The 16,387-nt window shown below is 29.9% G+C and overlaps 7 protein-coding genes and 1 non-coding gene across 8 annotated transcripts; 4 read left to right on the forward strand and 4 right to left on the reverse strand.

Moving 5' to 3' along the window:
* Positions 1-74: 74 nt before the first annotated feature.
* On the forward strand, positions 75-6,338 carry cgd1_2610 (hypothetical protein; the record flags this gene model as incomplete). The annotated part of the gene is made up of 1 exon (XM_628087.1): positions 75-6,338. The coding sequence occupies one exon, from the start codon at positions 75-77 to the stop codon at positions 6,336-6,338; it is 6,264 nt and encodes a 2,087-aa protein (XP_628087.1).
* A 65-nt stretch (positions 6,339-6,403) lies between these two features.
* On the reverse strand, positions 6,404-7,825 carry cgd1_2620 (calcium antiporter, Na/Ca exchange associated membrane protein with 11 transmembrane domains; the record flags this gene model as incomplete). The annotated part of the gene is made up of 1 exon (XM_628088.1): positions 6,404-7,825. One exon carries the CDS (start codon positions 7,823-7,825, stop codon positions 6,404-6,406), a length of 1,422 nt encoding a protein of 473 aa, XP_628088.1.
* Positions 7,826-8,483: 658 nt separating this feature from the next.
* Positions 8,484-9,762, forward strand: cgd1_2630 (Ser/Thr protein kinase; the record flags this gene model as incomplete). The annotated part of the gene is made up of 2 exons (XM_628089.1): positions 8,484-8,558; positions 8,605-9,762. Coding segments are annotated over 2 exons (1,233 nt in total), but the record flags the coding sequence as incomplete, so codon positions are not given.
* A 108-nt stretch (positions 9,763-9,870) lies between these two features.
* cgd1_2635 lies at positions 9,871-9,943 on the reverse strand (the record flags this gene model as incomplete). Its single annotated transcript has 1 exon — positions 9,871-9,943. It is a non-coding gene; the product is annotated as a tRNA-Val (tRNA).
* A 54-nt stretch (positions 9,944-9,997) lies between these two features.
* Positions 9,998-10,351, reverse strand: cgd1_2640 (hypothetical protein with RING-H2 like RING domain; the record flags this gene model as incomplete). The annotated part of the gene is made up of 1 exon (XM_628090.1): positions 9,998-10,351. A coding segment is annotated over one exon (354 nt), but the record flags the coding sequence as incomplete, so codon positions are not given.
* A 279-nt stretch (positions 10,352-10,630) lies between these two features.
* cgd1_2650 (hypothetical protein) lies at positions 10,631-13,234 on the forward strand (the record flags this gene model as incomplete). The annotated part of the gene is made up of 1 exon (XM_001388133.1): positions 10,631-13,234. The coding sequence occupies one exon, from the start codon at positions 10,631-10,633 to the stop codon at positions 13,232-13,234; it is 2,604 nt and encodes an 867-aa protein (XP_001388170.1).
* Positions 13,235-13,287: 53 nt separating this feature from the next.
* On the forward strand, positions 13,288-13,830 carry cgd1_2660 (n-terminal acetyltransferase complex ard1; the record flags this gene model as incomplete). The annotated part of the gene is made up of 1 exon (XM_628091.1): positions 13,288-13,830. A coding segment is annotated over one exon (543 nt), but the record flags the coding sequence as incomplete, so codon positions are not given.
* An 883-nt stretch (positions 13,831-14,713) lies between these two features.
* On the reverse strand, positions 14,714-16,225 carry cgd1_2670 (ankyrin-related protein, putative; the record flags this gene model as incomplete). Its single annotated transcript, XM_001388134.1, has 1 exon — positions 14,714-16,225. The coding sequence occupies one exon, from the start codon at positions 16,223-16,225 to the stop codon at positions 14,714-14,716; it is 1,512 nt and encodes a 503-aa protein (XP_001388171.1).
* Between the last annotated feature and the right edge of the window lie 162 nt (positions 16,226-16,387).

Consider the following 16,387-nt stretch of genomic DNA (forward strand, 5'->3'; position numbering starts at 1 on the left):
TGCAAAGAATGAAAATAAAATGACTATTATGATTATGCAAATCTTTTCAACGACTAAAAGTTAATTTTTTAATCATGAAAATTTCTCTTTCCGGTTATAAAGTAATTAATTTGTTTGATCTTGAGCTTGATCGCTTGACAATAATCTCAAAAAATAAATCGTTTCGAATATCGATTAAAAAGTTAAAAATATCTGTTTTCAATTGGTTTACATTTATCATTTTTGTTATTTATATTCTTTTAATAGGCTGCAGACATATTGATTTATTTTTCAATTTTTTTTCCAAATTTACTGAGAAGAAAATTGCAAGTTTAAAACTAGATCAAGTAGAAATATATCATTTAAAGAAAGATGGATCTAGCGTACCAAATGTCAAAAGGTCAAATCTTATTAATTTTGTTTCTTCATATTTTGATTTTGAGCTTTTCAGTGTTTGTCTATTATCAGAATATAAACTATTAGGAAAAACATTTTTATTTGGAACTAATATTGGATCTATTTACAAGAAAAATTATTCATTCAGGAAAACTAACATTTTTATACGAAGGATTTCTGTCAGATTTAATGAATATTTTGATGATATTTCTACTTACGATATAATTGATTTAATTGGATTGAAAGCATATTTTTTCTCAATTTTAAAAGATCAAGAAACGATCCTAGCTTTTCCGGGTCTTTTAAACATTGATATGGTAAATTCAAATTATGAATCATTTATCACAATAATTGAGGATAATATTGAAAAGGTATACTCAGGTATTTATTTATCAATCCCATTATTAAATTATGTCTTTTTCAACATTAAGTCGTTATTCATAAATAAAAATGGAAGTAGTTTAATTCATAACGTGTTTAATTGGAAGCTCAAGATTTTGATTAATTTTAAAAGAATATTTTTGGAGACATATGAAAGTAATAAATTATTTCTAACAATTAGTTCTATTGTATTCACTTTAGAATATAATATGCACAACTTCTCGCTAGTAATTAAACTTTTGAATTGCTACTTATTAATCAACTTGGAAAACTCTATTCAAATTCTGGAATCTATAATTTATTTTGATGTTAAAGATAAAATAATAAGAGCGAATATGAAATATTTAAGATTATACTCAAAAGCGATACACTCTAATAGTCTCGACAACTTCATTGATGTAATAGAGATTCCAGAAATGAATATATTTTCAACTAAGATCGAGCATTGTCCAGAAAACCTTTCGATTGTATTTTTTACTTGTATTGAATTAAATAGTGAGCTGCTGATCATTAAATTGACGGGCCTGGATGAAATCTTTTGCCAAAATGTTGAATTTAAAAATGAGATCTCAGATTTGCTTGAATTCTCAAATCAATATTTATCAGTATCAGATAACGAAGAGAGTGTTTATACAATTTTCTATACTCTAGAGAGAATTGAAAATAAAAACTTGAATATTCAGATAAACTTTAATTTTAATTCAAATATTCAACTAATCTATAATATGAATAATATAGAACTAAACATTGAAAGAAGTCAAGCTAATTTAACATTCAACTCAAATGAGAAGTTTCTGAAGATTACAGATTTTGAATTAGCCCAGTATAATTATTTATATGAAAATGTGTTTTCAATGAAAATAAAAACCATTTTGCTTAACTTTAAAACTAGTAACAAAAGTATATTTTTGCAAGAAATAGTTTTTGAAAAAGAAAGTACAATATGCATTTTCTTAAAAGATATTTCAATATTTACAATAGAAAATTCATGCAATTTGAGTGCAAAAAATATAAAAATTTATTTATATTTAAATACTTCATTAAATTATAACTCAATATTTACTGTATTTGAAATTGAATACGTCAACTTTATTTTCCAAAAAACGATTTATTGCTGGAAATCTATAGAAATATACAAGATAATTATTAAACAATGTTTTTCAAAAGATGAGCCATTATTTTACGAGCTAATAAGAATTGATGAAGATCCAGTTAAAATTCGTAATGAAAACTTGAGTAACAAATATCTAACAATTTGCATTCCAAAACTGTTATTAGCGGCAAGTAATTATCAGATAATGAAGCTGAGCAATTTGTTTTCAAATTTTAAGCAAAATTCACTCGTCAAAACTAGGATTAGTCAATTAAATTTGATTATAACATTAAATAATGCAAGTATACATTATTACTTTCACACTGAAAATAAATGCACAACATTATTAGCTTATTTTGAGAATGGTAAAATCTTTTTATCAATTAATGATAAGTATGAAATTGACATCAGCTCAAAATTTAATCGAGTTGAAATAATGGCTGGTGAAGTTCATATTGGTAATGATAAAATAATTAAATTCCCACATTACAGTGAAACTTTGTATTCAAAACTTCATAATAGAGACATATATTGCGATATTGTTTATTATGAAATTACGAAAAAGATCAAGACTAATCTACTAATTGATGAAGGCAAAATACAGAATTCTGGTTTTAAAGACAAAATTTTTCCAATTTTTATTAGTAGTATCGACATTTCTCATAACTTTCATATAAAGTTACGCAAAAATACAAAAATAAGAGTTCATTACAACTTTAGTAAAGATTCTTTTCTTGTAAACTCAAATTTGGTCAATAATACGATGCTTATTTTAATAGATGTACATGATTATGTGAATTCCAATGAATTATTTTATTCTATCAGCTCTGAAGATAATAAATACAAGCTTTCAACATTTTTGGAAAAGATAAATGATATTTGTTTGTTTGAAATTAGACTTCAATGCCTAAATATGTTATTAATAAAAGCCCAGCTCGAATCGAAATATTTAATTCTTAATTTGAATGGCATTTTGTTTTCTAACCTTAATTCTTTTGAATTATGTATTGAAAAGTTTAAGATATTTGTCAAATATCCCAGCAACAATTTCAGCGGAGAATATATAAATTTAATAATAAATAACAATCTAATTAAGGCAAATCTCAAGATCCTAGATTCCAAAATGTTTTTTTTTGCTGAAAAACTTATTTTTAATTTAAAATTTCTAATTAGAGAATTCGAATGCAAAATTGAAGCAGTTCAACTCAAAGTTTCAAAAAATTTGATAGATGTGGTAGTAGGTATTGCGTTTGACTCGGAATTTAGCCATAAAGAAAATGAATTGTATTCAATTAAGTATTATCGGGGAACAAACTCATTTCATTATTTATTCGATTTGAGGCAGTCTCAAGCATTTGTAAATAATCTAATGCTTTTATCAAATGAAGATGTATCAGTTGTTCCTTATTTTCATATTAACTGTTTAAGTAACGCAAAATTTAATATAAAAAATATTGAAGTACCACTATTTTATAACTCAGAATATTTGCTCGATTTAAATAACTCATTTTTTGACAAAATATATTCAAGTTATAATGAGCCTTTTTATTCTCGTTATTTCAATGATAACATTTATTCCATCAATTGTAGAATAGATTTAAATGTTTTTAACTTGGATAATATCAGCAGCGAAATTCCATACTCCAAATTATGTGATTTTTCGGCAAGCAATGCCACTGTTGGATTAAAAATTTGCTTTTCCTCAAAAGTGTTCAAAGATTTGATTTTATTTTTTGGCACTAAAGTTCCAACTTGTTCTGATATATTTGAGAGAGCTATCAAAATAAGGAAAAATCAAAAAATTGAGATTCCATTTGATTTTATTGCTGATTTCCCAAACATGATGGTTTTCAAAGATACAAATTCCATAAATATAATGGAATTTGATTCGGTATTCTCTCAAAATAACTCAGTAAGTATTATTGACATAATAAAAAATTTGATAGAAAACCCTAAAGCATTTTATTTAGATTACAATTTAATTAATTCCAGTCTTTGTATTGGATTTGAGTGTATTAATTATCGTGGATCTTGCATTAATATAAATATTTTCAATATTATTAGCGTAATTAATATTTCAGGAGAGTCTCTGAGTTTTAGTTTTTGTAATCCATATAACAACAAGCTAGAATACGAATGTATTGTGGAAAATTTGAATCAAGAATTTATTGACAACGTTGACACTAAAATAGATTCAGTTCTGTTAATTAATGATCCAATGAAAATAACTCATCGATTTTATATCGAATTTAATAGAGTATCTCGAGCTGAAAATCATTGTTCAATTAAAGAAAATATCATCGAATTAAATGAAACAAGATCTCAAACAAATAGTAAGAATTACAGATTATCACTGATTAAAGACAAAATTAGCTTTATTATTATTATTTGGTGCCCATTAATAATAATAAATTACTCAAACCTTGATTGCATTTTAAAGATTATTAATACAGAAAACCAAGAATACTATTTTCTGGAAGGAAAAATATCTAAAAGCAATTCATGGAATTCAATAAAAAAAAGAAATTTAAGTAATAAAAGCATTTTTTCACTTTCCAACATTGATCAAAAAGATTTTATTGAGTTAGAAATACAGTCGGGATGTTATGTTAGTACATTCTCACCATCAAGACAAAGAGAAAACGATATTTTAATAGAAGTAGAAGATTATAAGTATTTATTAAAAAGTAATTTTATTTTAAGTATACTAGAAAGACATTCAATTAAAATAAAGGTTGTAAAGCTAATGCCGATATGGTCCATTAGAAACAAATCTAACTTCAACATTAGAATTACATATGGAAAGCATGTTAATATCCCTATTAAATCAAACTCTGGATATCTAGATAATACTTATTTAGTTCGTAATACACATTTTAATTATGACATACAAGAACAAATAAAGATAGTTTTTGATGAATTTGTTAATTTCTTTTTAATAAACCTAACAAAACATGAACCTTATGAAAGGCTAATTAATTTATATCGTAATGATAAAAATCCAAATAAGGAATGGAAATTAATTAAAATATCTTTTTACCCAATACAAAACGGCTCTGTTACAAAATTTAATACTGGAATTTATATAGAACTTAATGATTTTAACGAGAACGAATCATCTAATTATTTTGTTTTCGAAAATAAGACAAGTTTTACGTATTTGCTGACACAAGCAAATGGCCTACTAGACTTTAATAGCATAGACATAAATATTCATAGAAAAGAAAACTTAACACAAAAAATTTGGGAAAACACTTTAATTGAGAAGCTTTCAAAAGTTTCTTTATACGATAATAAAATATTTAATAGTAAATTTTCAATTTGTTTAGTTCCAGAACAGATTAATAATCAGCTCTTTTTTTGGGCAAAAGAGAGTATTCAAGATAATAGTCCAATTACTGTTAGTTTTTATGATGAAACAAATAACTTAAAGGTTACATTAGAACAAATTCCTGCATATTTGTTCATTAATGGAGGAACAAAGCTAATTAGATTCAGTAATTATGATTCTAATGGAAAAAATAATATATACCAATTTTTATTAAGTATATTTAAGTTTGGGAATGAAGTTACACATATAGTTTTCCATACATCTTCATTTATTCAAACACATTATACAATTATTCCTTCATTTTTTATTCAAAGACAAATTGAATACCAATTGGTAGCTAGAGAAGAAATTGCAAACAATTATTTTTTAAATATAAGAAAATTTGAGTTAATTTTATTTAATGACATTGATTCAGATAAAGTATTAAAAGTAAAATGGACTTCAACTCCAACCAATTCGCCTAAAGAATCTCAGAAAAATTTGTCTCTTTTTCCATCACCAAGAAAAAATGAATTGATCGACTTTTCCCCAGTTTTTCATATCCTTTTTGAACGTCTTTCAGTAAATATTCAGGAAGGAGCAAAGAAACTTGAGTTATTCGACTCAGCATATAAGATTTATTCAAATTTAAATAAAGTTTGCTGTAAAATTTCAAATTATGAGTCCACAATATTCGAGGTAAATAATCATAGAAGTGAAATAAATCAAAACCAAGTTACAATAATTTTTGATTGCTTTAAATTTAAAAAACGAGTGAATAATAAACCAAAATTTTCTGAGAAATACCAAATAAAGGATTTAATGATTCAAATACCATTTATGGATTTTAATCTAAACTTGAATATTTACTTCCGTAATTTTTTACATAATTTTGTTACTGAAAATCAATCAAACCTAAATAATGCATGCAAACCAACAAATAGTGAATACATTTTGATTATCGACATCTTTCCCTATGAACTGTGCATCAATGAATTATTTATCAATAAAAAATTGAGAATCGTGAATTGCAAGCACTCCATTAACTCTCCCAAAAGAATCGCGATTAACGAATTTAACTCAATAATTAACTTATCAAAACATCTTCTAAAGAATACAACTTATAATATTGTAAAAACCTTATTAAATAAAAGTCTAAATCCTCTAATATATTTTTAGTAATATAAACTATATTTCTAGGATATTAACACATAATTGATATTTTAAATTTCTGACTTTGAGAATTATATATACCAATATACAACGGCAACAATGCAGTAGCTGATAATTAGCAAAATACCTTCAAACCAATTTGATTCACCATCCTGGACAATTCCAATTACAATAAGGTTTGTCAACAGTAAAATTATTGCAGAGACGGGCGTAAATGAAAGCGTCATTGGCTTTCCTAATAACCAGCCAACAATGACACTGAACGGAACAACAAATAAAGCAATCTGAGTTGAGCTTCCAATAGCTACTCCAATTGTTAAATCAGTTTTGTTTTTTATTGCAACTGATACTGCAGTAATGTGTTCGGCAGCATTACCAACAAGTGGAAGTAAAATTACTCCAATAAAATTTTCGGAGAATCGCCATTCTGAAATGAATCCATTAATTGAATCGACAAGGCATTCACTGATTATAGATATGAGAATAGTACATAATAGTATCAGAACTGTTCCTATTTGCCATGAAATAGTAGGTAATTCAAGGCAAACGTCGTATAATTGGTAATTATTAAAGTTTTGTGAAATAATAGGGTAATTCTTATAAATATTGTTATTATATATCTCAATGTTGGGAAGAGCGTTTGGATATTTAACTGAACTTATATTGTCAATCATATAAGAAGGGTAGCTTTTATCATTTGATGCAACACTTTCATCTCTGAATAGATTGATATGCGTATATAATTGAAAGAACAAAAATAATACATAGGTAAATGAAAGTAAAATAGCGGTTAATCTTGATATCATTAAAATATTATGCTGAGGAAGGTCAAATTGGGCGACAATTGTGGGTATCGAGATTGCCATGCATGATAGCATGAGTAGGGATGTGGAAAACGATGCACCCTTTTCGTTAAATTTCTGGACATGATGAAATATCCCACCTGCAAAGAATGACATTCCAAGTACAAGTAATAGGTTAGAAAGTATTGAGCCCAAAAGCGTTCCTTGTACAACCGTGATAAGACCTGCTCTAATTCCCTGAACTGTTAAAATAGCTTCAACTGCATTCCCAAATGTTGCATTTAAAAGACCACCAACAACCTCACCTGTATGTAATGCTAATTCCTCTGTAAATATCCCAAGAAGATTTGCAAGGGGAATTAATGCAATGAAATTGAACCAAAACGTAGCTAGAGCACCCCATTCTAAATAATAACTTAAAACTCCAAAAGGAACAAATAAAAATAATATATTTAGTTTTGTAAAAAATATATCTAAAACAGCGATTGCATCAGATTTCCAAGTATAATTAGGTATTTTTGTCTCTTTGAATGAATTCTTACTTATACCTGTGTTCATTAAGTTCTTACATAAATCGTTTTTCTGACTAAAAATACCAACAATATAAGGTAAAGTTGTTCTTCGACGTGAAAATGGATCTGACATTGTACGTCTTAAATAAGACGTAGCTCTCATACGTTGAAGAACCATTCTTAAAAAGGTATGCTTTTCATACGAAATATTAAAAGATTAACAGTTGTTGAATAAGATTATCGCTACAAAATGCGCTGTGAAATATGTTAGGGACAAATTAGTTATAATCGTTCTTCATTTAAAAAATAATACATGTATATAGTGATTCTTTGAAATAAATGGTATATTTTTAGGTAAAGTCAAATTCCAAATTTGTTAATTTGACACCTGTTTATTATTATTATTTTTTTTGAACAATTGCCACTAAAGTTAATACGTAATTTTTAGATACCGCCTGAAAAGGTGCATTGTAGTTAAATCCAAATTATAGTTACTGCATATGAGCCGCCAAAATTTATTTTGCAAACGTCCGATTAATTTTCTTTTTATACAAAATATAATAAGCAACGACACAATGAGAATATTAGAATAGATTAAAATGTATTATGTAGTAGTGTATTTCATTTAATTTGTTTTTTGCTAATGTGCTGAGCAAAAAGTTTTTTTTCGACACTGTAATTTTGCAATATCTATCTGGAGAATTACATCCAAATCATGGCGGCAATTGTGGGGATTAAGGAGTTGAGTTCAAACTACATGAAACAGATAGGAAAATGCAGAGACTTTAATGCTGTTTTAAAAAGATCTCTTCATAATTTTAATTTCACTACGAACAATAATGAAACGAGGTTTTTTAAAAAATCTCGTAAATAAACGAAGTTATGAACAGAAAAAAAATGAGACATTGAAGGTAAGGATATGATTTATGCATTGTATAACTCTAGATTGATTCTTAGGTTGAAATAGATGATTTTGAGTTATTTGAATTAATAGGTACAGGAAACTTTACTCAAGTTTTTCGTGCCTTTGATATAGTCAATAAAACATACGTTGCAATTAAAGTTGCTAACAAGTCACAATTAAGAGCATTGAAAAAAGAAGGTGAAATATTAAATGAAAAGAAAATATGTACTAAACTAAATAATTCCCGTTCAAGGAATGTAATTAAACTATTAAATTCATTTGCAAATGAAGAAAATGTTTATTTGGTATATGAACTTTGTACAGATGGAGAGTTATGGCAAAAAATCCTCCCTATTGGAATAAAACCATTGAGACAAGCAGTTTACTATTTAGCTCAATTATTGATTGCAATAGAGGATATACACAATTTGAACATAGTTCATCGTGATATTAAAGCAGAAAACTGTTTGCTAATGAAAAATGGACAGCTTAAGTTGGCAGATTTTGGATCATCAATTCATTTAGACGATGTTGTTTGCAACTCCCAAAATTGTGGTTCTTCGTGTGAATGCAGATTCACTATAAACAGAGGTAGAAGAGAATTTAAATATTTTGTTGGGACGCCGCAGTTCATGGCACCTGAAACTATACGAAATAAGCCACCAACAAAAGCAGTTGATCTATGGAGTTTTGGTTGTACTGTATTCCAAGTGATTTGCGGATACCCTCCATTTAATGCTCCTAGTGAATTTCTTGTTTTTTGCAGAGTTTTTCAAAATGGATTGAGGTTTCCTCCAGATTTTCCCAAAGATGCAAAGCTATTAGTAGAGTCTTTACTCAAACAAGAACCTTCTGAAAGAGCGACAATTGAAGAGGTAAAGAAATCCAAATTTTTTGAAGATGTTAATTTTAGAGAATTAATAAGTGAAAAAGAATATCTTAATTTTCCACCTTCATTGAAAGATTTATGCCTAATTCAGGTCGCAAAATCATATGAAAAGTATAAAACGGAAGATCTAGAAAAGCTAAATGCTTTAGATGATTCAGACACAATTCTGGGAAGATTAAGATTCGAAGCTGAGAGAAAGGAATATGAAGGCCCGCGCGATACATGGCAAAGCGAATTTTGCGACCAAATTTTCAATGAGAATATTTCAGGAAACACAAATAATTGCACTTCATCTTCTTCATCTGAAAGCAATAGTGAGTAATGTAAAATTAACTAGAACATAACTAGGCGCCTTTTAAGGACTCTGACTCTTATTTAAGGTTTTTTTTCATTAAAACTATGGCGGTTCGCACTCGCGCCGGGATTAAAATAGGAAGAACGGGAATCGAACCCGTGACCTCTTGCGTGTGAGGCAAGCGTCATAACCCCTAGACCATCCTCCTGCACCAAGGGGTGCGCTTGCTAATAAAGCTATTTAAAGCAAAAGGCATAACATATCATTTGTTGGTGCTTTGTAGAATGTTGGCATTAGATTGAAATTTAAATTCTCTTCTACACATTGGGCACATTCCAGAATCATTTCTTGCACGTGAAAGCCACTCATGTATACAGTGAAGGTGGAAAGAGTGACCACATTCACCAAATGCTGGCGGACATGAATCTCCAGGCTTAAAGCATTGAGGGCATGTTAATTCAAAAGATTCACTGCAAATACTGCAAAGGTCATCACCACACAGCCAATTCCAATACCCTATCATTCTTAGCTTATTGATTTTGATTCTGGCCATTTCAGTTTCAATTGAGGGAGTTAACTCGTAATATTTGCAAATATAAGATCGTGATATTGTAAACTATTGGTAGGTAATTCCATAAAAACACAAATATAAGTAAATTAATTTATTTTTGGCTTAAATCTCTTTGATGATTAAATTTTTAGGCAGTACATTATTCCCTAATTAGTTTCAAAGCGTTATTAGTACTTGCTTTTTTAGGTTACCGCTTCTGCAAAGATCCTAAAATTTTAAGCGGTAGTTGTAAAACTTGAAATAACATAAATTTTGACTTGTAGGAAGTAGCAGCTTTTAACTATTTGACAGTATGAATTCTATTTTCTTTAAAGTGCATTTAGTTTGAAAATGAGAAATTTAGATCGAGAAAGAGAACTTAGACGACGCCAGTACCTGGCAGATCGAGAGAAACGTCAATTAGAGTTAGCTGAGAGAGTATTAAAGAGTAAAGAACTACTTTATGCTTCAATTGGAAAGGAAGTCAATGAAAAAAAAAAGAATGAATTGACTGCAGAGCAAAAAATATTAGCTGAGGCTGGTAAGATGGTTGAGGAGAGAGATACTGATGGCTCACTATTTGAAACATATATTATGCCGGAAAGTTATGATGAAGATTTACAAAAAAGACTTAGTACAGCAATAATTAAACCTCAAGATAGGTTAGATAAACGCAGAAAATTTAATAAGTCAGACCACGATATATGGGAGTCAAACCAAGCGAGATCTGGTGATATTTCTTTAGTTGAAAATAACAGACTGTCAACTAGGAAGGTAATTGACCAAGAGAAAAATTCCAAATCATTAATTCTTTCAGACGGATCTCTGATTGATTTTGAATTACTAGAAACAACAAGCACAGAAGTTAGCAGCGAATTTTCATCAAGAAACAAAATTATAGAAAGCCAGGACATTGAATTGATTAATGATGTTAGAAACTCTCTACCTGTTGTGAAATTTAAGGAGCAGATAATAAAATCTCTGGAAGAACATCCAATATTGATAGTTGTCGGAGAAACTGGTTCCGGAAAAACAACTCAAATACCTCAATACTTATTTGAAGCTGGGTATTACAAAAACGGAATAATTGCATGCACTCAACCAAGAAGAGTGGCGGCAATGAGCGTGGCTGCAAGGGTAGCTAAAGAGATGGGTTCTAGACTTGGAGGTTTGGTTGGATATTCAATAAGGTTTGAGGATTGTACAAGCGAAGAAACTGTTGTCAAATATATGACGGATGGCATTTTATTAAGGGAGTTTCTTTCAGAGCCTGATTTAAAAAATTATTCGTGCATATTAATTGATGAAGCACATGAAAGAAGTCTCCACACGGATATTTTGTTTGGACTTGTAAAAGATGTTTCCAGATTCAGAAATTCAGATATTTATCTTGAAAACGATATTGGAAAGAATGGCAAGATAGAAGGCTGCGCCAATTATAATAAAAATCCCTTTAAATTGATTATATCATCTGCAACATTGGAAGCAAACAAGTTTAGTGAATACTTTGATAATGCACCAATAATATACATACCAGGTAGACGATTTCCAGTTAACATTTATTATACGAAGTCCCCTGAAGCAAACTTTATTGACGGGACGGTCGTAACTGTTTTGCAAATTCACTTTTCCCAAATAAAAAGGTCTAATGAAAATATGAGCTCTAAAAAGATCATTCCAGTTGGAGGTGATATTCTTTGTTTCTTACCTGGACAACAAGAAATTGAAGAAGCGCAGGCATTATTAGAAAGTAGACTAGTAAATAAAGATCCAAATTTACCAGAGCTTATTATACTTCCTATATACTCTTCACTTCCATCTGAACAACAAGCAAAGATTTTTCAAACAACTCCGTACGGGTTTAGAAAGGTTGTACTTGCTACAAATATTGCAGAGACAGCATTAACCGTTGATAACATAGGGTTTGTAGTTGATTGTGGATTTTGTAAACAAAATTCATATAACCCAAAGACAGGTCTAGAAAGTTTAATTACCGTTCCTTGTAGTCAAGCTGCTGCAAACCAAAGATCAGGAAGAGCAGGTAGAGTTCGTCCGGGGAAATGCTTTAGACTTTACACTAAGTTAAGTTTTACTACGGAAATGGAAGTATCAAATGTTCCCGAGATTCAGAGATGCAATTTGGGGAACGCTGTTTTAGTAATTAAATCTCTTGGGATTGATGATTTACTACATTTTGATTTCATGGATCCACCACCTCCAGAAACATTAATTCGCGCATTGGAACTCTTGTATTCATTAGGTGCGCTTGATGATAAAGGGGAGCTAACGAAAGTTGGGAGAACAATGGCTGAATTACCTATCGATCCTATGCATGGCAAAATGGTCTTAGCATCTCAAAAGTACAGCGTTGTAAATGAAGCAACTACAATAGTATCTATGCTTTCTGTTGGAAATTCGATTTTCATTAGACCAAAAGAAAAAGCTAAGCAGGCAGATAGTATTAGAAAAGCTTTCACTGTACATGGAGGAGATCTTTTGACACTATTAAATGTATATAACCAATGGCAGAGCAATGATTTTTCTGGATATTGGTGTTATGATAATTTTCTTCAAGTAAAAAGCCTTAAAAAAGCTCGCGACATTAAAACTCAGATAGATTCGCTTTTAAGTGAAAAATTAGATATTCAGATTTCAAGTAACCCCAATGAGTTAGAATATATTAGAAAGGCAATCACAGCTGGATTCTTTTTACAATCAGCACGCATTAATAAAGGTGGGAACTATACTACAATCAAGTGGCGCCATATAGTTGACATCCATCCTTCTTCAACATTGTTCAATTTAAAGCCGTCAGCAATTACATACACGGAGCTTGTACTTACTACAAAGGAATATATGAGAAATCTTACTGAAATAAAGACGGATTGGCTACTTGAGGTTGCTCCTCATTATTATCATACTGATGATTTTAATTCAAAAAGCAGCTAAGTATTTAGCGCTAAAGTATATTTTAGTTTAAATTTTCTCTAAAGTGAAGTTGAAAATTTAATATTTCATTATTTAGCTCAAGCTTGCACTGTGCATTTATCTTGTCCGAATTTAATATGCCTCAAGAGACAGCTCTAATTTATCGCCCTTTGAAACTATCTGACATTTTCAAGATTAACAAAGTTAACTTGGACAGTTTTACAGAGACATACAACATGAATTATTATGGAGATTATCTTTCAACCTGGCCTGAACTTTGTTTTGTATGCGAAGCACCAGACCATTCAATAGCGGGCTATCTTGTTTCCAAAGTTGAAGGAGAGGGCGATCAATGGCATGGCCATGTAACTGCCCTTTCTGTTTCTCAACAATATAGAAATTCGGGTGTTGCAACTAAACTTATGAAATTCTTAGAAGACATAAGCACACAGTTGAATTGTCATTTTATTGACTTGTTTGTGAGGCCTTCTAATGAGAAAGCAGTCAAATTTTACAAGCAACTCGGATACTATGTACACCAAACAATTCCCTCATATTATACTGATGAAGATGGGTATGACATGAGAAAACTGATTTGCAATAAAAATCTGGAGTAAAAGATTGCGATAATAGTGCAAAGAAATGACATTAAAGCACACCTTTGATTTAATGAATAAGAAATGTCATTTTATGGCCTAACAGTTTCACTATAAACAAGTCCTCTTTTGATAAACATATTTTTAATGGTGTGAATCCAAGACATGACGCATGCATTTCATATAGAATAGGCAATTATTTGCAGAAATTGGAAATTAATGAATAATTAGAAAATGGAATCATCAAGTATATATGAGATAATTGACAAATTGGAGTAAGTGAGGAAATTGGTTAATTACTTTATTATAATAACTTTACCAGAAACAATGACACGTATTGGGGTTATGATGATTTATTTGAGAACTCAGAAGTTCCCACTCCCGAAAGAATTACAAACAAATCAAAACTTTGTGCAATAAATTATTTAGATCCAGAAAAGAATTCCGTAAGTTCGATAACAAGTGGAGTTTGGACATAAGTAACCTTTGTTGTAGAAAATTGTAGCAAAATCCTCAGTTTTGTTTCGAAAAATTCAAGCAAATGAAAAAAGAATAAATAGTATGTTAGAGAGTATTGGAACAGATATTAAACATTTCCATATGCTTGCAAAGCAAAGGCAGTTCACAAATAAACCACAAGGTAGGAAGCAATTATTTTATACCCCTGAAAAACAATATTCTACTCCTGATTTGTGGCTCACAAAGTCGAACAGTATTTATAATTCGTATTCTTCAAATGCCAAAGAGATTGTTGAGAATACTTTGGATTACTACCCTAATATAGGTCGTGAATGGTATATTAAGCGATGGAATGATATAAAGTCGATAAAGTTCCAAAAAGGAAATTAAGGTATTTTAAAGCTATTAAGTAGTCTGTTAGTATTTGATCAATTTTATTAAACTACTATTGGCTTTGCCTGTGTTTTTTCATTATTTGGGAAAAAGCATCCAAATATTCCTGCTTTAGTGCGCTATTTGAATTTTCGTTTGTAATTGCATCCCATAGATAACAGGCTTGATTTGCCACATCACCTATCATATGATAAACTTGAGAGCATCTGTAGTACCCTTTGCTCCATTTGGGATTTATGTAAATACATGATGTAGCATCAAATAAAGCCTTAGAAGAGTCTCCTATCTTTATGTAAGAAAGAGACCTATTAGAAAGTATACTTGATTTGAGAGTGATTGCACCTTCAGATAAGTTGTTCTTTTTCATCATTAAATGGCTGAGAGCATTTGAATACATTTCGATTGATTTTTCAAATTGGCCTTCTTTAAAAAATGAATTTGCCTCTGCTTTAAGCCGTTCAGCCTCGACTTCATTGTAATTACTTATATCTTCTAGATCCTGTTCAATAATTACTTCAGGAGATATATCGGGCTCAGAAGATTTTTTTTCGTCGTTTAATGAAGAATATTCACTCGATTCAATCGATTCTATGGATTCAATTTGTGTAGATTGTCCTTGTTCAATTTGCTGAATATTATCAATTTTTATACTATCTAATGCATGACTTTTCAAAATTTCCATGATTTCCTCAGAACAACGATTGTTTATTGCATATGAATAAATAGAATTCCCTTTAACAATTTGGTTTGAAGCATCGCATAACTGCAACTTCATGTATTTAATGATTAGTGATAATAACTCAACATCATTCTTTTCAACTGCAGCAAAGATTGGTGTATACCCTTCTGAATCCATAGCTTCGGCCAAAAGTGCTCCAGATTTCAAAAGTAATTCGGTAAGTTCAGTGTTCCCAATTCCAATAGTTATCATAAGAGGAGAAGGAATTAATTTACCTAATGGGGCTTTATTTGGGTTACTCTTATTATTTAAAAGGTAACTAATCAACTCTTTATTGTTAGTCATGCAAGCCCATTGAAGAGGAGTTCCAAATTCATCACTACATGTGTTGACAAATAAGTCTATTTCAGATGGGTTTTCACTTTTTAGGCTGGAAATAATCAGTTTCACCAGGTTGAGGTCTGCAACTTGACATGCATAATGTAACACGTTGCAACCACTTGAATTTTTTCTTGTAATTTCGACCCCACTTTTTAACAATGTAGTGACTGATTCAATATCCTGAGCTCTTACTGAAAGAAAAAGTGGGTTTTCATTACTGTTGTCAAGACTATTAACTATTCCTGGAGCAAGCTTTATAATAGCCTTTAATGTGTCATTTCTTTTTGCAGAGCAGACAAAATGGCAAACATTTCTTCCATTTCCATCTTTGTACCCCAACAAATGCTCTTCAATATCCATTTTTTCTTTAGAGCTCCCGACTAGAGCCACAATATATTTGATTGCCTCTACTGTCGTTCCATTCGTAACGGTACTAAATAGACGTGTAATGTCACCATATGCATCTCCTAAATTAGAATCCTCTTTCGATTTAACGCAACTCATTTACATAAATTAATTGAATGCCAATATATCAAAATAAATTATCTAGTTGCTTGGGTAAAGTTTGTCTTGTAATTTTCGATTTATAATTTTAATATAGTCAGAATTTACTTTTTTTTTCCATTTATGCGCCTTTTTTTTTCGTGTCAATTTATAAATTAATTT

This window comes from Cryptosporidium parvum, chromosome 1 (genome assembly GCF_000165345.1).
Source record: "Cryptosporidium parvum Iowa II chromosome 1, whole genome shotgun sequence".
Taxonomy (NCBI): Eukaryota; Apicomplexa; class Conoidasida; order Eucoccidiorida; family Cryptosporidiidae; genus Cryptosporidium; species Cryptosporidium parvum.